The sequence below is a fragment of the Manis pentadactyla genome, chromosome 7 (assembly GCF_030020395.1).
Source record: "Manis pentadactyla isolate mManPen7 chromosome 7, mManPen7.hap1, whole genome shotgun sequence".
NCBI lineage: Eukaryota > Metazoa > Chordata > Mammalia > Pholidota > Manidae > Manis > Manis pentadactyla.
The window spans coordinates 146,543,892-146,567,940 of record NC_080025.1 but is presented as its reverse complement, the minus strand read 5'-3'; the positions used below and the strand labels follow the sequence as shown (position 1 = coordinate 146,567,940).

Sequence of the window (24,049 nt, the reverse complement as noted above, 5' to 3'; positions counted from 1 at the left end):
GCTTCAACATGTGCATTCGTGGGTGACACAAACATTCAGTCCACGGCACGCTTCCCTGCCCTGCTCTGCAGAACCCAGGCAGCCCGCCACCTGTGGGAGGACTTCTGTGGCCACCCTCCCCTGGCCGTGTCTGAGCCGGGGGCACACCGGGCCTCTGCTGTGGCAAGGGGCTCCCTGTATCTCCCTGCACACTACAAACACAGTATGGTTCCCTGTCTTCAGAACGAAGGGTCTCCCTCCCTCCCTCTCTTCCTCCGCCCCCCGCACACCGCAGAGCCCGGGGTGTGCACCCACTGGCGCAGCAGTTTGACTGACTGGAGCGCTTTCTTCCGACGGGCGCCTGTCAGGCCTCCCAGCTCCCACCTGGAGGCCAGAGCGGCAGGCTGTGCATGTGGCCTTGGCCTCTGCAGCCCTCCCCCAGTCTGCCTCATTACCACTGCCTGGTGTGAAGGTCCCTGGCCCCAGCAGCTGACCCCCCTGCAGCCCCCAGGTCTCCCTCACGGACCAGTCCACCCTTTGCCTCTTCAACCATCACTTGCTGACCACAGACTGGGGGCCCATTTTAATGACAAAACAGAAGACACAGCTTCTAGAAATGCTGTCTGAGGTGGACATCAGCTATTTAGGCATACTGGGAGCAGGTGGGCAGTGGCTGAGTCCACTGACACCCAGGATGAGAGGGGGTCCTGAGTGTGGGCGGGCTGTGCACTGGGGAAAGTGGAGGTGTCGACTCATGGGCCAGTGGAGGGCGGGAGGGGGTGGCTCCATGCCCTGGGAGCTGTCAGCAGGCAGACCACCTCCCTGCCAGCCGGGACTGTCCCCACGCTGGTGCTGAGGGTCCTGGGAACCCCTCAGTTTCCCAGGCACTGGAATGGCTGGTCACTGGTATAAGTGACTCATAAATGGTGGGGTGGGCTCAGAGGGGCCTTGAGGGATCCGAAGCTGACCATCATTATTTACATTGTGGACTGAATGCTCCCAGGATGACTGATGCTGAAAATTATGTCCACAAATCCCCAACTACCATATCTTCTTACATGAATATACACAGCCATGTACAAGCCTTCATGCATGCATACATACACCTATTATGATGACACGGTGTGTGTGGGAGCTTTAGGAGAGTCCCTTTGTTTTTGCACAGGCTTAGCTAGAACCTTCCAGAGCCTTCTAGATGCCTATGGAGCCATGTGACTGTGACATGTCCATGTCAGGAGCTGTGCCTGAGCTGGGAGGGGAGTGGCCAGGACAGGCTCCAGCCACCTGATGTCACAGATGGGCAGGCTCCCCTTAAAGACTGTGGCAGTAACTGCTTTGGGGTGTTGACACCCAGCTTCTGCCTGGTTCAGAAGACACCCCCAGTCTGTGAGCTGCCCCAGCCAGGGGCCTGCCTCTACCTGGGAGGCCGGCTCTGCTGAACCTTCAATTTATAAACGACGTGAGTTTCTCTATATAGAACCTGCTGCTACGCCTGACAAACTATAATCAAAAACCCACATTCTCAAAGGACTGGAGAATGACCCCTGTGACCCTTGGTGCTTCTCAATCTCAAACGTTTATTAAATGATTTCCCCCCAAACAGTGGAAGATGCTTTATGCACTTAAGGATCTGGCCTAAAAGAATGTAGAGAAGCTAGAAACAAGAACACAATTTGTGATATTTTGAGTTCAATTCTTAGAGAAATCGCAGGCCCAGAGAGGAGCTGGGAAAAACCGAGCCCAGGCCGTGAGAACATGCACGGGGCTCAAGTCCTGCTGACCACAGACGGAAATTCCTGCACCTCCGTCCTGCCCAGACCCCTGGGAACAGGCGCGTGGCTGAAGGCTGATCACTATGAAACCCGATGACCATGAAGCCCTCGTTCCTTTCATTGCTGCAGCCCCTCCGATGGGGGCCTTCACTGCCTCGGTAGTGAGGTCCTCTATTAAATCTATTTAATCTATTAACTCTATTAAATCTATTTAATCTTGCCATCGCCAGTCTGGACGCCTGCGTTTCCTCGGCTCTCTGGACCTAACAGAGAGAAGGGTAGCTCTCGGACGGGAGAGGGGAGTCATGGTGCCCCTGGGGGACCAGAGCGAGGCCATTCCTCATTGAGTGGCCCCCACGCCCTTTTGATTGTGACCCTGTGATTTAATTACTACCTCAGATTCTCCCAATAATTATGCAAAATAGGCATCTTAATCATCCTCGTTTTATGGATGAGGAAACCGATTCAGCAGGTTCAGGGTCTTATTTGACCTAACAGGGTTGTCTGGCCCCAAAATCTATGTTTTCCCTTTTTATAATTTTCTCACTGGTTGAGCAAAAGTATTGTATCTTTGGCCCAGATTCAAGACTCTGTCCAATTTCTCCTTCCACATCTGTGGCCCTGACGGCGCCTGGCCGCTCACGGTGGCAGCGGGTCCCGGCACACAGCAGGTGCCCAGTGCCGCCGCACGGGTCTGGCTGCGGCCGTTACCTCAGGCGGGAAGTGAGCAGCGCGAATGACACGGGTTTTCTGGGCTCGGCACCCTCACCCTTTGCAAGCCCGCCGTAGGGTGCGTGTGGAGGATGGCGGGGGCATCAGTCCCACTCCTGCTCACCAGGGACAGGGAGAGGACTGTCCCCAGCAGGCAGGCCTCCCCACCAGGCCCGAGGCTGAGCGCCCCAAGGGGGGCAACAGCGTGCTGGGTCCCTGCGGCCTGGGGCTCTGCCGACATGCCTCCCCTTTCTTTTCCATTCACGGTGGAAACACGCGCTGGAAGTGAAAGTCGTGACGGCTGCAGGTCAGGCTTGGATGGGGCCCCAGGGCAGGAGGGATGTTACGAAGGCACCTGCTCCTGCTCCCCTGAGGTTCTGCCTCTGTGCCCGTCATCTGGGCTGTTCCTGACGGAAGGCTGGCTTGTTCCCAGGTGGCCCCCCAGACCTCGCTGGTGTTTCCTTCAGATGGGTGTGTCCCGAACTGCAGGATATGACCTCGGCATCTGAGGACGTATGTCCTTATAAAAGGTTTTGGTTTCATATGTTCATTTTGATGCAACTCTTCATAAAACCAATGTGAAATATTCTAGACCCCCTGGACCACTATTCGATACCAGAGTCTATCGTCTAATTTTTGTCTCTGAGGTACCTTTACAAGCGCACGGCTGCCACGTGCTGCTACTCCAGTCACCGTGGGCCAGCGGAAAAAGAACAGAAGTGAATGTGATAATGTACCTAATACGCTCCTGCCAACCAGGTGGTAGTTTTGTGCTGTATTGTCCCAAAGGTTCCTCAGTAGGCCAAGTACAGGAACACTTTGGGAAACTGAGTCATAACATTGTAATATGGCAGGAAAAATAGAAGGCCTTGCTCAGGAGTAACTGAGACTTAAAACCCTGTTTCAGCTGCCATACGGTTTCAGTATAGCATTAGCACTGCAAATTGATATTAGTGCTTTAAAATTGGTTGGTTTTGTGGATTTGCTGAAGGTCGTTGGTTTTAAGTTACATAATTTTACACCTAGTATTGTGCTTATTCCTAGTTAAGTAGCATTTTAATAAAGTGATTTGAGTAAAACTCAATAATGTAATTTGCCACGTGAGTAGATCAATGTTACTAATGAACATAGATAAGAAAATTCTAAATGAAATATCAGTTAAAAAATGCAGTGAAATATATACGTATATAAGAAAATGTATTGTTAACCAATTGGACTTAAACTAGTAATCAGGTGAGGCTGGTCTCCTATTGCTCAGGACAGACCCCATGGAGAGTAAAGGAGAAAAGCCACACGGCCATCTCAGCAGATGCAGGACACACTGAATTCAGTATCGATTCAAGATAAAGAACAATAGAACACAAACCATACCAGCAACCACAAAGACAGAACAAAGGAACAACAAAACCTCAAACTAGGAATGGGCATGACCGTCTCTGAACTGGTCGAGAGCATCTACCGAATAGGCTCCAGCAACTTCACAGTAAATGGTGAAAACTGGGAAGCATTTCTTTTATACAAAATCTGAGACGGGTATCGGATCACCATGATTACCATTCCCTTCGACTTAGTATTGGGGACCCTAGAGATTATGTAAGAGAGAAAAGAGGCAAAAAGCAGAGGATGAAAAAGGAACAAATAAATTTTCGTCATCACTTGGAGATGCTATGGTCATCTAAGTCCACCATCCGAAAGGAACCATGGATAAATTATTGGAATTGCTAAATGAGTTTAGCCAGGCTGCTGGATACAAAATCAGTATAAAGAGCCAACTGCAATTCAACAGCAAATAGAAATCAGAAAAATTACATTAAAAAATAACCATATAAAATAGTTTCAAAAATGTCCAATACCTAGGGATAAATTTAAAACAAACATTTGCAAGCAATTTATGGATTAAAAACTATAAAACTTTATAATTTAGTGGAAGACATTTTTTGAAAAAGTAAATAAATTGGTAACTATACCAAGTATTGGGCAGTTCAATAGCTGAAGTGTACAAATTCCCCCTCAACTGGTGTATAAATGTAATGCAAGTCCTATGAATCTCCCAGAAGTGTTTTTAAAAGAACTGAACAAACTTAAGCAATATGTATGTGTACATGTGTGTGCACGCACACACACCCAAAGTGCCAAGACTGTCAAGACACTGCTCCAGAACATGTTCAGGATACTAAGTGTATGCTGGCATGTCTGTAGTAGGTATATTGTCACACCTACTATAAAGCTGTGCTATGGAGGAATGTGTGGTTGTGTTACACTGACAGACAAACGACCATAGAGGGTCTAAGACCAAACCGCACATACACACACAGGAGAAGTTAATAAACAGCAGAGTGGCCCTGAGGATCAGGAAGGAGAGGAAGACCCTTTCAGTAAGTGGTTCTGAGCAATTGGTTATTGCTATGGAAAGATAACTGTAGGCATGCTTCACACCCTACCCCAAAACCAATGTCAGGTGGGTTAAAGGCATGATTGTGACAAATGAAATTGCCAGCATGTTGGGAGATAATGTGGGAGAGTATCTTTATGTCCTCAGGGTAGGGAAGAATTTCTTTCAAAGACATAAAAAATGCAAACTATAAGTGGATAAATTTGATTTCATTGAAATGAACATCTTTTCCTATGCAAAGTGAGACTGAAAAGACAAGCTATAAATGAGAGAAAATACTGGTGACAATGAAATGGACAATTAGAATTTGAAGTGTATAAAGAAATTGTACACATCAATAAGAAAGGACAAACAACCCAAAAGCGAATAGGCAAAAGTCATAAGTGGTTGTTCTACAGAAGATGTAACGTGAATGGTAAATATGTTTATGAAATAAATCATTGGTAGTCAGGTACCTGTAAATTAAAACCCACAGGAACTTTGGCATGTATATGTCAGGAGGCCTGAGCAAAGAGTACACACAACACTGTAAAGACATTTAAAAGCTACCCAGAAAGAAGCTGCATATCCATGGACGGGCGCCTGGACAAATGTGTTGTGATATGTACGTACTGGGGCAACCACACAGTACTGAGGACGTGGTTATAGTGACATGCACCCATACCCACCCATTACCACGGTGCTGAATGCAAAAACCAAACAACAGGAGAATACTCAACACACAGTAGGAGTTGTATTGAGTTAAAAATATAAATGCTATAGGGATTCATAAGTACGTGGTAAAAAAAACTTTCTAAGCAGCAGCGGGGAAGCATAAAGAAAACTGAACTGTGGTTTGTCTGGTGGGGTCTTGGCCATGTCCCGTGGCTCCTGCTGAGTGGTGTTCATGCTATTACTCTCTATACTTCATACATATCCTTCTGTCCTTAAAATGTATTTCATTGACACACAAAATACATCTGAAACAAAAAGTAGTTGAACGTAGAAAATTCAACAAAAAAGTTTAAGTCACCTCTGGGGAAGAGGACACGGGGGTTTTCTGTTTAATCCTCCCCTAAAAGGGCTCTGGGCATCACTCAGTGTGAGGTGCTCTGGACTCATGACCCGGGCTCTCGTGGGAGCGACGTGCCTCACGTGGGGTTTGGGGCTGCTCTGGGGCTCTGCAGCTCACCTAAGGAACCTGCAGAGAGGTCAGATTAGGCCGGCTGCATCTCCCGTGAGGTGCTAGTGGGAGAAGGAACCGGCGTTACATCAGTGACATCAGAAGCTATCAGGAGACAGCCAGCCTCCAGGTATTGCAAAAAAGGTTCTTATGGGTGGCCTTGAATACAAATATTCAGTGATAATAACACTTGGTGTTTGCAGGGCATTTAAACACTTTTCAGAGACTTTTCATAGACATGAATTCCTGTGGTCCTGAGGTAAGTCATGTTGGCCTTTCAGCTGAGGACCCTGAGCCCCCCACCCCCCCACCTCCACAGGCTGGTGCAGGGAAGGCAGCAGGGTGTTAGGACTCTGATACTGTCACTGATGCGTGATCTTGGGCAAATGCCTATGTTTTCAGAACTTCTGTTTTCTCACTGCTGAATGGAGGTACGGTTCAAAAAGACAATATGTGCAAAGTGCTAGCCCGGTGCCCGGAGCATGGAAGCCCCAAGTAAAGGGTTCCTTCTCCCTCGTTTTTGTCCTCCAGCCCGCACAGCCATGTTGTGATGCCTCGCTGTCTGAAAGCCGGCACTCCTGTGCGTTCAGGCTGTCTTCTTAATGCACTTTATTGTTTCTAGGTTTGGTCAGGAAAACAATCACACAAAAAAGATTAATACTGCACCAAACATCTATCACTGTGGTCACTGTGGACTCCTCACCCTGGGTTAGAAGAGAAAGAAAACAAAGCAGTTTTGTAACATCCTGGTCTTTGAACCGAGGTTGGCCAGGACCAAGGTTTACAGCGAAGCAGTTGGACCTCCTGGAAGTGCCTGTTGATCTGCGGGGTGCAGCTGCCTTTTGGAGGTGACAGTTTTCCGGGAACATCCTAACGACTGGCAGTCTTACATGCAACATGGTCCTTTGTTGTAGGCCTGATGAGTAAAACCATAATCTCATAGATTCTTTGTTTGGTCATGAAGTTGGCACTGTGACCACGAGGCTTCAAAGTTTATGAAAAAGGCCATCAAGTCGCCATCCTGCCTGCCAGCACCTAAAACAGCGGCGCTCAAATCTGACTGTACATGGAAGCAGTTGGGGAGCTTTACAATGTACCCAGGCCTGAGCCCCAGCCTGGTCTGAATATTCCAGATTCTGGGCAGGCAGCCAAGGCTCTGGTCTTTATAAAAGCTGGTGCAGGGGAGTTAAGAAGCATTAGTCTAAGCCATAATCTACACCACAACCCTTTTGTTTCACTCAATGCATATCAGGCTGCTGAACCCCTGGCCAATAAAATTTTAGTGTTATTGGAAGAAAGGATTTACAGAGTCTGGCACCTCATTGGGAATTACAAACAGGCTGGCACATCTCTTTATGATGCAGGAGGTGAGAGGCAGGCCCACCAGCTGCTCCACGGCCGAGCTTTGTTATGATGCTGATTTATGGTTCAGATATGATTCAGCGGCGGTGTGGGTGTGGGGAGGTGGCTGATGCTACATAATGATGAGATGGGCTTCAGCAGGGTTCTATTGTGCTGTTTACTTCTCCACTGACTGACTAATTTATTCTTTGATTCCTCTGTGCCTTTCTGGAGGAAGACTTTGGAGTTAACTAATCTTACATCGCAGTGACACAGGAAATTTAAGAGACAGAATTCACTAAGCATGACCACCACGAACCCTGTCCTGGGGTGATTAGATTTTAGTGAATAGAGAGCAGTGACTTCGGAGCACATTTCAGTGACTCAAATGCCATTAAATATTCACATTTCTCAGCTAACTTTTAAAAATACGAGCTTACATGGCTACGGAGAAAGTTAGTTTAATTAAATAAACACATGCACATGCAATTACAGTTTCTTTTAAAATCTGGAAGTTTACGGGGATTTGGCTGAGTCTGAGCTTGAATGATGGCAGGGGTATCCATGACTCAACACAGGCTGGAAAGGTGAAGATGGAAGAGGTGCATGTTACACATTACGGCCTGAGATGTAGGTCAGCTAACTTCTATGCAGGTGAAAATGCCGAAAAAACACAACACCTGAGCCTGGGGTTTATGCTTGCAGCAGAAACAGTAATTGATTTTCACCTTGGGTAAATGACATGCCTTAATTGATAGAGTCCCTCCTTCAGCCTCTGAAGGCTTATTCAATGCTCCTAATAGTCAAGTCTGTGCTACAGGCTGTGAATATATGAGCGATTGGACAAGTTCTTTGGGAGCTTTAGCCTGCTGGGGAAGGAAGGAAGGAAGCAGGACAGAGGGTGATGATGGGGATGGCAGAGATGGGTCTGTGGCTCAACCTCAGCTGCAGGGAGAGGAACCGGGGAGATTTCCTCAAGGCAGGGAGGACTGGGCTGAACTCTGAAAGGGAGGGTGGCTTTATCTGGGCAGAGGAGGTCCAGGCTGGACTGAGAGGGCGGGGTTGAGTGTGTGCTCTGGACAGGAGTGTGAAGGGGCAGCTGGTACATATTCCAGGGGCCTGGATACCCTTCGCAGTGGCCGGTCCTCAGCCTGAGAGGGGCAGGCGGCAGGGAGAGCATCTCTGAGGATTGGAGTCGTTGGCTGTATCCTGAAGGCGATGTGATGGTGGGAGGGTTTCACGTAGGGAAACTGACATGATCACTCAGTTGCAGAACCTTCTGGAGCTGGGGTACGTCTGTGGGGGGCAGACCCAGCAGGCAGCACTCATGGAATCCAGGTGTGAGGTGATGGTGGGAAGGGAGAGGACAGGATGGGTTCTAACACACCCAAGAAAGCAGAACTCTCAGACGTGGTGGATTAAGACAGGGATGCCAAAGGCTGGGGGTCAAGGCTGCCTGGTTTCTGACTTGGGCGGGAAGAGGTGGCCCATCTGCTGGGTGGCAGTTACAGTAGGAGAGCCACAGACAGTTTGGTGGAAATGGAGGTGAGCTCAGGTCAGGACCACGGCGTCTGGCCCCCGTTGAGGAGCCCAGCGGAGAGCACGGCAGCCGTTGCTAACACGGGGCGACCCCCGGGGTGGTCGGTGGGCACTCACTCGGTGGGCAGCCTCAAATAAAAGGCTTGGCTTCCCAACATGGGTAATTTTCACTAATTAAATCAGGCCCAACTGAGGAAATTAAAACATAGTTCTGGCTGTTAATGGTCATCAAAGCCATTATAGTAAAACCTAAAACCGTTCAGATAAATGATTAGGTTTCCAAATTCAAGAACAAACAGAAAAATCAATTCACTAATTTGCTAATTGTTCTTTATTAAATGGAAATAGCTGACCTAGATTTTAACCATGATATACATAAAAATAAGCGGTTTTAAAATAGAACTGGATCTGTGTTTTGAACTGACTCATCAACAGCCTATTCCCACTTTATCAGTGTCTGTCATGAGCAGGTGGCCGTGTTCCCGGAGTCAGACGGTGAAACCCTCACGGACTGTGGGACAGCCCTGTCAGAGCTGTCAAAGGGCAGAAAGACACAGGTATCAAGAAAGTTCTTCAAAAACAGTGAACTATTAGTGACTTTCTAGTACTTATCATTGGTTTGTGATAATGAACAGGGGCTAAGGAAGTATCACGGAGCAGGAGCCCTGTGAACCTGTTTTGTAGAAAAGGCAGGAGGGACCTCCGGCCAGTAACTGACTTACACGTCCCTGAAGCGCCTCCAAAAGTTCTCAGAAGCAACTTGTTTCAAGTGAACTGAATGTTTTCTGTCCCACACGCCACCTGTCTCCGTGGTGTTCACTGCGGACACGATAATCAAAGGACAGTGGGGAGCGCACCCCCGGGAGGCCCTGCTGCTCCCTCTGACCACCTGGGCGTCTTGGTGGGCAACGACGGGGTGCCTCTACCCTCTGAAGTTCTTGTGAAAAGCTGAGGGGCCCTGGCCCTTTGGTCAGAATGCTTAGCTCAGCCTGTCCTTCTTGACACCTTTTAATAGTGAAAACTCACATCTGTTTTGAGGTCTTTCATAGCACAACAGATTTTTTAAGAAAAAAAATGTCTGACTCAAACATCTGGAGCTCTTTCTATGGTGTTGCTCATAATCTGAGCTGCAGAGTTCGTTAAGCGTCAGACAGGTTGTTACATCTTAAAATCCGAGGTTATAACATCAAGTTTTTCCAGTTTCCATGGATTTTGGACCTTGTGCCCATAAATCTGACATTTAATTTTACTTCCCTTCTGGAAATCCTTCATTACAAGTATTTGTTGAGCACCTGTTCTTGGTTCAATTTGGAGCGATGGGCTGTGGAAGTTCAAAATGTAATGAAAAAATTTTTGTCCTTGAACAGCTTATGTTTGGTCAGGGAAATAAAGTTATTCAAAAGTGAGACAGTTGAATAATAAAACAAAGGCAGCTACCATTCACTGCTACACAGACGGAGACAGAACTGTTACCTTGATACTGTGCAACTGTGCAACATTTTAGGAGTTATGATAAAGAGATGTTCCCTCTCCTCAGATGGGAGAAGGCCACAAAATAGTCTACAAAAGCCCACTATGGGCAGTCAGAAGAATTCTTAGCAGCACAAATAGCGTAGATCACCTCCTAGGCTACTGAAAAATTCTCCAAATGTCCAGAACCTGCTCCCTGTATGTAATGGGGAATGATGGGTCTGCCCATGGCTGCAAATGTAACTGTGGCCTCTGCAGCCATCCCCCCATTCCCATCCTAATGTCTAACAAGGTTATCTTAATTTATAATTGCCTTGTTACATTGTCTAAGCAATCTATCATTAAATGCACTCTTTCTTAATGTAGAGCTCTGGTCCTGCTTTTAACTTCTATTTGATAGATTATTCTGAAATTCTCTAACCTAATATCCCCACGGATGACTTGGGCACCTTCTAAATTAGATTCTTCCTAAGAAATAACACACTGTCGCCATCACAGTTGTGTGAGGGAGGCTGTGATGAGGCTGAGAACATGGTTTGCCCTCACAGACCAACAGTCGGACCTGGTTTTCAACCCTATATCCTCCTTCTCCTTAAAGCTTTGGCTTACGAGTGAGTTCTGGGAAATGCCTCTTGAGGGCTGGCAGCAGGGCCGGGGAGAAAGGACACATCTGCGCAGCGCTTTGAGCCCAGGGGCACTGAAGACGCTCCCATCCTTCTCTGGACCAGCTTCCTCACGTTCGCACCCCTAAAGCCCCACACTGCGCGGCCTGAGTACATGTCTGTTGGGTGGAATTCCTAAACCTCCTATCTGACAATAACTTCTCTTTTCTTTTTCATTTTTAATGAATACATAATGTTGTTGTATCCAAGAAACTTTTAGAAGTGGGTAAAATGCTCATAGTGTAGATCTTTTCCCATATGCAAACATACACCAAACAGCTTATTTTCAGTTTTATTTAATAAATGATCTGTTTCCCATGGTCACTGCAGTCTACCTATTATTTTCCAATGGTTGTATAATAGCTCATCCTATCAATGGACTAAATTGCTCTCCTACAAAGGTTTAGTATATGTACGCCTTTTAAATTATTATAGGTAAGTGTTACAAATGTGTTTATATCACTTGTGACTTCTTGTTAGAAGGGATTTCTGTGCTAAAATGTAGAAAAGTCTTTATGACTCCAACTACATATTTTTGTATGGTCTGAAGAATGTTTTCTTGTATATCCCTCCCCTGTGTCCATATAGCATGACAACAGTTAAAGAAATGCCACGACTCACTGTTTTCATTAGTTGCCTTACTTTCTCTGTCAGCCTACAGTTAGGAAGTTGCTTTTGTGTTTTGAAGACTCCATGTCTTCAGAGAGCCTGCTGGTCAAGGGAAAAACCCCGAAAGTCACTCCCTAATTCTTTCCATTCTTGAAGACCGTCAGGTGGTGCGGAGCCCCATCCATTCAGGTTAAGTGCCCCCAACTCAGCTTCTTAGTTAAGAGGAGGTGAATTTAACAGTGACCGAGTCCCCCAGAGCCATGAAGTGATAACACACTGCGTTCACTGTGGAGGGCCCCCTTGGCGCTAGTAAATCACTCACTAACCTGGCTCCCCATCCATTATTTGAGGATACATAAGGCGATTTCCATCCCGGCGATATTAATTTCTTGGCTACTGTCATGGACTTTGGTGCCCGTGATGAATGCTCTTACAATGAATACCAAATTAACCCAAACTGATTAGAGTCTTTTATAAGTTATTAATGGGATGTCACTTCAGTCTGGCCCTCTCCATGCCTGCGACATTTCATTAAATAATTTCCTCTTGCTGGAAAGATCGATCTTTCTCCTTTCATTGGACTTGTCAATGTCGACGAAATGCCCCCTGCCCCCTTTGCTACTGGGAACTAGGTGACCAGTCATGCCCTTGGGGGCAGCGGTGACCTCGGGGAGGCAGCTCATCCCGTTTCTGCTCAGCTCACTGCTGGCTGCCCCGTAAGGAGAAAGAGCCTCTGATCAGCTAGAGATCCCGGGACTGAGAGGAGGAAGCAGGCTTTTTTTCTTTAAAGTTTTTCGCCCCCAGTGTTATTGAAAGATAATGGACACATAACCTTGTGTAAGTTTAAGGTGGACACCGTGTTGACTCTACTGCAAAATGATCACCACCATAGTGTTAGATACCACCTCCAACCCATCCCGTAATTACCATTTCGCAAGTGAGACAGAGAAAGACTTTGTGATTTCACTTATATGTGGAATCTAAAAAAAATCTGAACTCGCAGAAACCAAGAGTGGAATGGCGGCTCCCAGGGGCTGGGGGTACGGGAAATGGGGACATGTTGGTCAAAGACACAAACTTCCAGTTGGAAGATGAGTAAATTCTGGGGATCTAATGGGGCCAGGCTTTTCATAAGGAACATATTCTCTCTGTTGACGGGATAACTTCTGGGTGGCGTCAGAGCAGGGGAACCGCTGTCACCTGATAACGGCTTTTTCCAAAGAGAACACTTGCAAACCTACGCGGAGCTAAAGGCTTAGAGGAACAGGAACTGGTGGCGTGCTGTCAGAACAGCATCCCTGCGACAGAGGGGTGGAAGTGCTGGAGCCCTGGGCCGCCCCCCAGACCCTGGGCCACAGCCTCCGTTGCATTTCTTGCTCTTTCAGGTGCAGCTTAACTCCTCGGACACACGCCAAACTTTCATTTGATAAAACTCTTACTTTTTTTCTCATTCTCTACATTTTGACTAAGTCAAGTAAGAATCTAATAGCAACAACAATAAAAGTCATCATTTATCGAGTATGTTCTTTATACTGGGCTCCATGCCACGTGCTTTACACAGACTGACTTCATCCACACAGCGGCGCCTGTAGGGTACACAGTACTCTCATTTCACAGGTGAGGAGACTGGGGCTTCAGAGAGTATCTTCATCACAATTGCGCCTTTAGTGAAGGAACCGACATCTGAATGCAGCCCTTTCGATTCCAAAGCTTTTGTTATCAGTGGACCTTGAAAAACAAGGAAACAGAACTTTCTTTTCCATCTAAGGCTCAAAATCAGGACCTTCAGGTACTGAGACAGATGAAGTGGCTATAACACTGCAATGGGGTTTCTGGAGGGGGACTTCTAAGTTCAAAGTTGGGTTGACTTCTGGGTTCCTGTTGTCTTGGTCTTGGCACGGTGGCAGGTGTCCCAGCTGTCCCTGCCCACGCCTTTGTGCTGCCCGGGGCTGCTGGGGGACGCCACTCATTTAGTCCTCTGTCTGGACTTTGCTGGCACACTGAGAGCTGACGATCCACCCTGGCTGCCACTCGTCTTGCAGATGCCTGTACCCGAGAGATGCACGAAGCAAATGCACCCCAGTCCTCAGATCTGGTAGCGATTGCCCTTTATTTCGTGTAAAAAAGCGTTCTGGTGTTCCAAGAGCAACCTCTTCATCCAGCATCTTATGCTGAATTACTGACATTTCAGTAGCATGAATTTTTACAGTGTTAATGAGCTATTTTTAAAATCCCCTTTTTTAATGCAGAAATCTGAGTGCCACGACATGACCCAGGGTGAGTACAAGAACCTTCAGCTTAGATTCTGCTGAATCCTTCACTGACCCATATAACAACGTACCAAGGCACCTGTCTAGCGGGGGGCAGTGTGGGCTGACGCAGTGAAGGGGTAAAGTGAGATCCTCACTCTCTTTTGCTGTTGACGTGCGAGAAGGGAAAATAACCTCCTTTGGTAAAATGTGCTGTTAAGTAGGTGGAAAAACAACACTGAGATGGACTCATAAGCAGTTGTGTTTTAAAGCTTAGTTCCCGTAGAATGGACTCGGTCCTTTGACAGCCAAGCAGTACGTCACAGGCGTAAGGTGGACAATCACTCAGGCAGAGGCCGGCCCAGGACTCGCGTGCAGTTGCCCGAGGCGGGTGACTCAGGGGAGGCAGTGCAAGGTTCCCAGGAGGAGGGGCCAGGGGAACGCCGGGGAGCCGGGGTACATGGGGCTGGAGAGCGTCGGCAACAGCCCGGTTAGTCTGCTGGACACGGCCCAGTCCAGGTCTTAGCGGGAGACCCCACCATGCCCTCCTTCCATGTTCCCGGTTGGCAGGAGTCCGTGTCAGGAAGGTTCCTTAGGAATTTGCTGAACAGGAAGCAAGGGCGTGAACAGATGGAACTGCCTGCCGACAGGACTGGCCTCCGGGCCCTTCTCATCCGCTGGGAGACGCTGCTCGGCTCTGTCACCTCGGGGGATCCCGGGACAGGCTGCGCCCTGGAGTCCAGTCTGCCCGGCCCCTGCGGCTTGTCAGCAGAGCCACGTGTGCAGGAGCAGTTGGGCAGGGCTCCCTGACTCACCGATGAGCTACTCTCTCCACGACTCCCTGGGAAAGGCATGCGAGCGCCTAACGGGCCATGTGGTCAGGCAGCTCTTCACAAAGTGTAGCAGAAACCCCCCCATTCTGGTGATGAACATACTTTCTCGTTCTCTTGTTGTGTCCAGGGACACAGAGCAGCGGCCTCCCACTGGGGCCTCCATGCCCCGGCGGGCTGCGTACGGCCGCGGCCCCTTCCAAGCAGCGAGCAGAGCCTGGGGGTGTTCTTGGCTTCTTCCTCTGGGGCTGCTGTCACCCCCACACCCCTGCGGGACAGCCCAGTCCCAGTCCCCACGGGCTCGCAGCCGCCGCTGCCTGCCCTCCTCATCTGTCACCTTCTGAAAGGTCTCTGACCTGAAGACCCCCCGGTGGACTTACTAAAATCCCTTTCAAGGCTGTTCACCCGAGACCACCATGGTGCGGTGCGGCCAGGCAAGGAGAGGCCCCTGCTCTGGCTCTCTGATCTTGGGAGGTACTGGCGGAAGGTCCGGCCTCGGATTCTTCATGCTGTCCGACGCTCTGTAGTCGAATATGCAGAAGTGTCCATGGCACTTGGTTCCAAAGAAAACTGTTACATAGCAAATTCACCCAAGTTCCCTACACGTGCACATTCCCCGGCTCAGCCACCCTGCCGGGGCCACGGCTGCTGCCCTCAGCGTCTGTTCATATTAGATGTCTCTAGTGGAGATGACACACCAGAAAATGAAAGGATATTTCTAAACAGACAATTTAATCATATTCTAGGTTAGCAGAGATAAAACCTCACATAAATGGACAAACACACATGGTGGGCAGAGAGTCTCAGAAAGATCAAAGAATAGAAACTCAGATGTTCTCAACTTAGGCAGAGATTCATCAGCAGAGGATAAATGGAGAAAAATTTTGAAATAGCTCATGTTTTTAATGCAAATCACTATGTATATACTGACTACATGGAGACTGGAGGTGGGGCTGTGAGGAGGCTGAGCAGTTTACATGTATCTCCTGGTTTGGTCCCAGCTAACCAAGCCAAGTCCACTTTCCTATTTCTAGGCTCCGCAGATAATGTCAAATTCAGGAAACAATATCATTGTCCCTCCAGAACAATTAAGATCACAGACCAGCGCCACCTGAGAAGTGAATCTCCTCATGCTCAAGGTTTTCCGTGCCCTCTACCAATGCATGGGCCAGGTGAACATCTGTGATCTGAAGGTCTAGCAGATTCATTCTACAAGGTAAGAGCCACTAATTGGAGGCCACACAGAGGCCCTGGAGAAACTGCCTCTACCCCACGCCTGGTGCTGGGTGTCACCTTCCTGTGATTTTGAGTCCAGAGCTAATGCACCGCTGGAATCCCTCCCACGAGGTGATGGTGCTTGGAAGGCTTTTTGTGAATTTTCCCTGCAGCTGTGTTCTCAGCTCAGGAAGGAGAACTACTCACTTTAGTCTGACTAATTATAATTAGAGTAGATTTCCTTTGGGGAGCAATGTTTATGTTTTACAATGAAATGGCGCAGAGGGATTTGTTAGTGTTTGCGCGGCCTGCTCCCGGGTTGTGGATTTCCTCTGCCGAGAGAGTGTGCACCAGGAGCGCCAGTCACAGGGTGCGGGCCCAGGGGCCAGGCTTTCGCTCGCTGACAGCACGACAGCCGACCACCTCCTAAATCAACGGTCCGCAACCTACAGCCTGCAGGCCCCAACACCTGTTTTTGTAAATAAAGTTTTATTGGAACAAAACAATGTCCATTGCTTCTGTATTGCCTGCAACTGCTTTCTTTCCACAAGAGCAAGTGGAGTAGTTGAGATGGAGTTCATGTGGGCCTACAAAGCCTAAAACACTTGCTACCTGACCCTGTACAAAAAAGGTTTGCTGACCCTGCTGTAACATACAGGCTGCTTGCTCAAAGATGATTTATGCTGCCTATTACACTCATACAAGAACCATTTAATAAAAATCCCGAAGTTTAAACAAGTTTAAAACCTCAGAAATTTCATCAGTACATTTGCACTTTTGGTTCTAAGCCCAAATATTAGCAATCACTACTTAACAGACCCTTTATTTCCCAGAAGCAAAAAGGAAGTTGAACTTCCCTTTCTGTTAGGATATCCGACACATACAAGGAGATCCTGGCTATTTGCCTCCATGCAATTATTTTATGTTTAATGGCTGGACCACAAGAATGTGGAATGTGGTGACTAATCAGTCAGTCTGCTCATGCATTCATTTTCGACCTTAACAAATAATCACTGAGTGCGAGGTGTCACAATGAACACCCTGCACAGAGGACATGCTTAGGCTGAAGGCCGCTGAATGCAGGGGGCACACGGCAACGTGAGGTGAGTGAGCACAATGGGGTCTGTGGGATGAGGTGGTGGGCCATGCAGGGCGGGGCGGGGAGTCAGGGAGGTGACACCGCTGAGCTTTGCTGTTTTGTCTTGTGTAAAGCCCAGTGGTGGTGGCAGCTTCAGCAGGTTCTGGCGGGAAGGCTGGTGTATTACTTCCACAGGCTGGAGACATCAACCCAGTACCCCTCTGCCTCCAAGTTCTCGCCCTCCTCCAGAGCCCATGGGTAGGGGCGGGCCTGCACACCACCCTCCTCGGGCAGCTGTGGGCTAACTCTGCTGAAATTGCACAGCCCTCTCCATGGACAGGGCCAGCATGCAGGACCTCGGTCACCGCATCTGGCCCCTCCCACAGGCCGGGGGTGAGCCTAGGAGCTTAGTGGTAATCACTGGGCGACAGGACAGAGGCAGCCATTCTGGTGGAAAGAGAGCTTGGCCAGTATTCAAGCCACCGTGTGCTTTTCCTGATGACTATATGGAGCCTGAACAATGACCACGCAGGAACACTGCCCACTCCCCACGTGCTTCCCCGAGGGGCAGGATGAAGCCAGAGTGCGAGGAGGTGGTGCGAGGATGTGGTGTGAGGAGGTGGTGCGGTGGGCTGGGGTGCGAGGGGGCGGGGCAGGGGTGCCGGGAGGTGGTGTGGTAGGGCCGGGGTACCAGGGGGTGGTGGGGTGGGGCCGGGGTGTGAGGTGGTGGGCAGTGTGTTGCCCGCAGGACCCGGGGAAGACAGGGAGTCCCCTCTATGGAGGCTCAAAGTCACTGTCATGGGACGATTTGATGGATATGGGTAAGACCTGTTTTCTGGAAACATCTTCAATCATTGATTTTCAGAGGGATTTAAAGGCAACTATTAGAGATTAAGTCACAAGTTTTAAACACTTGGGTCTTCTACAGTCTCCTATGAAATTGCAGTTTTTCCTTGGTAAGAGCACCTTTGAGGAAAGACGGGTTTTTATCTCCTCAGTGTGACGGAACTGATGGGTTGGTGTCCCTCTGCCAAGTCCCCCCGACCTGTCACACCCTGACTTTGATCATTAAATGTGCTTTGCAAAATCTCTGACTGCTAAGGGTGCAGCACAAGGGACACTTTGGTAATCGGTAAAATGGTTTTGGGGACTACATCCCCCTGTTCCTTGACTCGATTCAAGGCAATGGAATTAAAATGCAACCAGGAAAACATAATCACACTGTTAGGAAAAATAAGACTATTTTAATGCCGAAGATAGTAGATAGCCCACCCAATACAATCCTACCCCAAGCTTTCGAAAAGTGATCATTTTCTGTGCTATTTTAGGAAAAAAGTTTTTATAATGCAGCTTTAGTTAATCAGCTTAAAAAGCAGAAGAAAATAGTGACATGAATATAGCAACTACATCACTTGGACTTCAACATGCAGGGACTTTCTGCAAAGGGCGATATAACTTGTCAAAGACAGCGGAGCAGAGCTGACAAGCATCTGGTTTTAGACAATGTAGCGCTGAAGTTGGGATAAACCCGAGAGGTCGAACTATCCCAATCTTCCTCTCCGTAGCTGGGCCAGCCGACTGCAGCCTGAGAGGGAGCTGCGGTGTCGCCCATCACCGACACCAGGATGAGAACCCCGCCTCCTAACCACGAGCTCAGAGCCCTGGGCACTGCACCATCCTTCCCATCCCGTTTCTCAGAACATCTGTTTTTGCCACTTTGAGTGGGAATCCATGAAGATGCTGGATGTGAGGCTAAGGGCCGAGCTGGCTGTGGGAGGCGGGGACTCATGCACATCACTGCTACTTGCAGGATGCCCAGCCCCCCAGCCAGCAAATATCCTTCCTTCAAAAAGCCCTCCAGAGAAAAGAGCCAGAGTTCCACAGGCAAAACAAGAGAACATTTCAATGATGCCATGATCCTAAGAAATCCCATTTGCAGTCTTTTGATGAGGATTATCTCTGAGTTCACAGTAAATCTGTGGTCTGGACACACAGCTACAGTTGGGGACCACTTATGGCTAAGGTTCCAGTTATGGGAACCACAGTATAAGCTCTTCCAATTTCAAGAGAATTCTCTAATGAGAAAGAAATGACCATTTCACATATGCAGATATTTAGGTGTACTTTCCCCAAATTCAGTTCATGCAAGGACTCAGACGAGTATAGTGAGACACACTCAGTCTATCAAATGTAAACTTCATCAACATCAAAATGTGCCTGAACTTGATGTGCTCACCAGTTGTTGGCCTTTAGGTCCCCATCCTGCATACTGAAGCTTCGCGTTGCTGACTTCCGGTGGGTCTAGACTTTGAGGGTCTCTGAAAGAAAAGAAATAAAGCAAAATGGTGGGAAGCAAGAATTGAAGATTCTGTGATTTATCCTCCCCTGAAAGGTACTCCCTTCCTCTTCCATTGCACCAATTTCAGGAGCTCGAGTTATTAAATAATGTGTCTCATTCAGCCTCCACTAGATTTCTTCAGATATACATAATTTACATGAAGCTCAAATAGTCCATTACTGCTTAACCCAAACAGTAAATATTCATCAAGGGAGCACATGCAGAGAGGTCTGTAGATCAATTTTTAAAATATCTGTAATAGTGAAAATTAAAAATGGAAATGCATAGCTATGCAGTAATAAATTCCCACAGCTTATTTCTCCGTCTTTGACTTTCCTGGCAGGTAGGTTGTTCCTAAGCATAATGCCAGGACATTCTGACCTTCCAAAACTAGCAGCCTCAGAACAGATTCCACCCTTGGGTTTGTGCTGATATGGAGGAAGGGCAGGAAGGAGGGAGAGAGAGAGAGGAGACAAGAGGAAAATCGAGAGAAAGATTTTTTCCTTTTAAACATCACGTTTTTCATTCTTAATTTATTGATATGCAAAATACCACACTAACAAATTCCTGCTGATGTACTTAAATAAAGGTCATAATGAATAAAAACATAAGGAAAGATGGAAAAAACTTACACTTTAATACATATTAAATATTTCAGCATATTTTGTGGCTATCATTGTCCACAATGTGCAGAAAAGACTCACTTCCTGTTTCTTGCAGATGACTCCCTTCCCCATGAGAACTGTGTCTGCAGTCTGCTGAACAGGCCAGCCTGTCAGGGGGGCACCCTATCACGTGGCTATAATGTTTCTTATGCAGAAGACATAGCTATGAATGCGCTCCTTCATCTGTATCAAGACTATGGTGAAGGGCATTTGGAAAAGGAGAACAGTGGATTTTAGGAGTTGCTTGAAAAAAGGAGATGAGGCAAAAAGGGACGGGAGGTGAAGTGAGTACTGATTCAGGGATTGAATCAGAAGAAAAATCTAAAGTAAGTGCTTAATAGTACTACCTGGACAAAAGAGAATACATTCAAGAGTAAAAAGGGTCTGGGGAAGGCAAGCCAGTCTGCAGGGCCCCTGGGTAGCTTTAGATGGTGTCCCTGGTTCTGGAGAAACCAGGAAGTCTGGAGACGGGTGATGAAGTGCCCTGGGAGGGACCAGCACGATAACAGGAATCAGCAGGGCAGGCGGATGCCATGTTAGGAGAGCCAGAGGATCTTGACAGTCCAGGCCCCAAATGAATGTCAACAAGCCCTACCTGAATATTTTCAATGTTTCAAAGTGTTCTAACAAACATGGGTGATAACATCTTTAACCTTGTGTAGGGAAAGGCTTTCTAAATTCTCATACTTTGCTGGTGGGGATGCAAACTGGTACAATCTTTTAGAGGGAAACTTGGTAATACCTACTAAAATGCACACTTAACTTTGACCTAGGACATTTCATAGAAGATACATCTCCAACAATACGAAAATATGTGTGCAGAAGATTACAGTCATCACAGCCTTATAAGTACAAAATATTGGAAACACGTGGTTGAGTAAAACTGTGGTACATTCATGCAATGGAATATGTACAGATTCCAAGAACAAAGATCTCCATAAACTGATACAGAGAGATTCCCAGGAGTTTTTCAAAGCCCAGTAGAATATCTATAGTATGTGATCCATCATATATGAAAGGGATATAAGAAGATATACATGAATCTCCTCATTCATGAACCAGAAACCAGAGATTGGTTATGTATAGGGAGTGAGTGTAGATAGAGGGGACTGGGATGGAATGGCTGGGACGAGGAAGGAGAAGTCCTTCCCTGGGTATATTTATTGGTATAATACTGAGGCTAGGTCAGAGTAGGGTTTCATACTCTTCATGCACTCCAAAAATAAAAGAAAAATTAGAAATAAACAACTAGAATGTGGGGAACCCAAAATGGAATAGGAACAGCAACAAAAGAACAAAACCTTATGACAAAGTTGTACGGAAGTGGGTGGGTAAGAACAGAACCTATGTAAGCACCTTGGGAAACAGGGTCTTGACTGCATTGCGTGAAGCTGAAGATGAAAAGGACTGTTGTCATCTAGTGCATAAATGCACCTCACAGGGGCATAGGCTTGCAGTCCTTAAATGACTTTATGTGTGTACTATGCAAATATATAGATATAGTGGAGATAATAAAAGCCAGGTTTCTCACTCATGGAGAAAAGAGGTATAAGGAAAAGGAGTAGGCTAAAATAAGTGTGCAGTGTTGCACTGAAATAACAGGAATCAGTATAAATTCGTGACTTTTAATATATACACAAGTTAGATCCAAACTATAGATATTGGTGTATCCACAGGTCAGTGTACATAACATGCATGTCCTTACTCTGTTCATGGAGAAGCCTAGAACCAATGATCTCCAGTAACAGTGAGCACACTGAGTGCCCATATCTTGGTCTCTAAGTACCACCTTCCAATAAAAGTAAACAGGGATCCTATGAGAAGTCATGATATCCAGGCTGGAACAGGAAAAATACAGGGATGAGATTGGAACATCCTATGAGGCCAGAGGATATGTAAATATACTCAAAAAAGATAGAGCATTGTTGAAAGAACACAGAAAGTGGCCTAGTGGGGTTTCCCATGGTCAAAGCTGGAATAATTTGAACACTGAAATAATAAATGATAGTATTGGATTAAGCTGCAGAATAAAACAAATATCCATGAGTCCATACTAATAGAAATCAATAACCAGATGAGGAAGGAGAACTAGATCTTCATTACAAGTTAATTCCAATTAATAAATGTAGAAGGAAGGAAGGAAGGAAGGAAGGAAGGAGAGCTCCATCCCCATCCCAGGACTGTAATGAATGCTGCAGACAAGATGCACTGATGGATGCTAAAGTTAGTGTGTGAAGGTCTGAAGACGAACAGGATTTGCATCGTCTCAAAGTATCTCCCCCAAGGTCCTGATCCACCTCAAAGGGGAAGACTGCACCTTTACAGTGGAGAAACCCTGCAGACAGCAACTTACCCAAGAGATCCAGGGTCACTGTCAGCGGCAATAAGACACACCGACATCACGATCCCCTTGGTGTGACGCAGTGAGGGCAAAGCATCATATATATGTGGTGCTTTTACCAAAAATGAATAACTTCACTCAGTCGTTAGAAAACAGACAAACCCACCCTGCAACACACTCTACAAAACAGCGGACCTATGTTGTAGTCTCAAAGATGACAAAATAGTAATCTTTGAGAGTGTCAAGGTCATTCATGACGAGGAAAGTTACGGACTGAAGGGGATTAAGGAGAAATAACATCTAAAGGAATCTGGGACCCTGAGAAAGAAAAGAAATGTTAGTAGAATTGGTGACATTCAAATAAGGTCAGTAGATGAACTAGTAACATTGTACCAAAGTTAGCCTCCTGTTCTTGATAATTATACTCTGGTTATAAAATACACTAAGTGGAGAAGTGGAGTAAGGAATATGGGAGAATTCTTTGTCTATTTTTTTTAACTCCTTTTGGTCCAAATTTCAAAATAAAAAGCTAAAAAATACAAATAATTTTAACAGCTTATATCTCCTTGGCTATCAAAATTATTATGGAAAGGAATGAAATGCTGGAGAATTTTCCTCCCAACATACTATGACCTTGATATTGAATTGAAAAAAAACACCCTTCCCTCCACATGTAGCACAGCAGAGGCACATGTGCATTGGAAAGACAACATGTGAGAGAGACTATGGCTGGCTTTGGAGGTGGCACTAAGTAAAACGTAGTTGCAGGGTTAAAGACAAACCGAATGCATTCACTTAGCCTGGGTTTATGAGAATTTCCCAAGCACAGAGGATAGAGTAGGACATCAGAAAAAAAGATCCAAATTCCACAGGCTTAATATTGAAATTCACATTGTTAGATTATGATTTCCAGAAGGTGTCTAAGATATTAAGGAACAGTGGGGCATTAACCTCTTTTTACCCTAATAAGTGTAAATTCTCATAAATGCAAGCTGGAAACAGGACCTCCAAGTGGATAAAGTGCCCCAGGAGATTGTATGAGCACCAGGGCCGATACGCCAGGGTCAGGCATGCAGTCTGACTTAATACCTTTGCACATCTGTGCACAGACCTCCTCCTCCTCTAAAGCTAACATGCATTTCCTTCCCCTCACCGCCAACACACTACACACATTTCTGCAGCATGAAGGCACCAAAGGGAAACAGGAAAAACACTGGCTAGAGAGGGGAAGTGTGGCCCATGTTCCAGCTTCATGACACACAAACCCTGGGGCTGGGGGCAGCTCTCAGGGCAGCCTTCACTTCACCAGAGGAGCAATGGGGAGAAGAGGTACCCTCTCCGCTACGGAACAGTCACGAAAACCGAGAGAAACAACCATTCCTTTACAAACTAACACACTCTGAAGGAGTACCACGATTGCTTTTTTTCTCGCTAATGAATCTTCATCTCCGTAAGGCAAACGAAGGATCTATGATGGGCACAGTGAGTTGCCTCCCAAAGGTGCCGCACACGGTGCTTAGGAAAACCAGGGACTCACACAGGGAAGGAAGCTGGGATGTGAAGGGAAGAGTTCCATGAGGCTGTGAATTTAATTTGAATTCTGCTGCTCACCAGCAGGAGGGCTCCGGGGAATGGAAAGACTTGCATTTGCTTCCTCACGTGTACGGTGAGAACAGTGATGCTCGCCTCGCGCCTG

General features: G+C 47.0%; 1 protein-coding gene across 5 annotated transcripts in view; it reads right to left on the bottom strand.

Annotated features, from left to right (window-relative positions):
* Positions 1–24,049, bottom strand: part of DPP6 (dipeptidyl peptidase like 6) — an 839,060-nt gene that overhangs the window by 130,822 nt on the left and 684,189 nt on the right. For all 5 annotated transcript variants that reach the window (XM_036899605.2, XM_036899607.2, XM_036899604.2 and 2 more), the window contains exon 7: positions 19,246–19,327. In XM_036899605.2, coding sequence (XP_036755500.2) covers positions 19,246–19,327 — 82 coding nt within the window. The remainder of the gene's footprint in view (positions 1–19,245; positions 19,328–24,049) is intronic.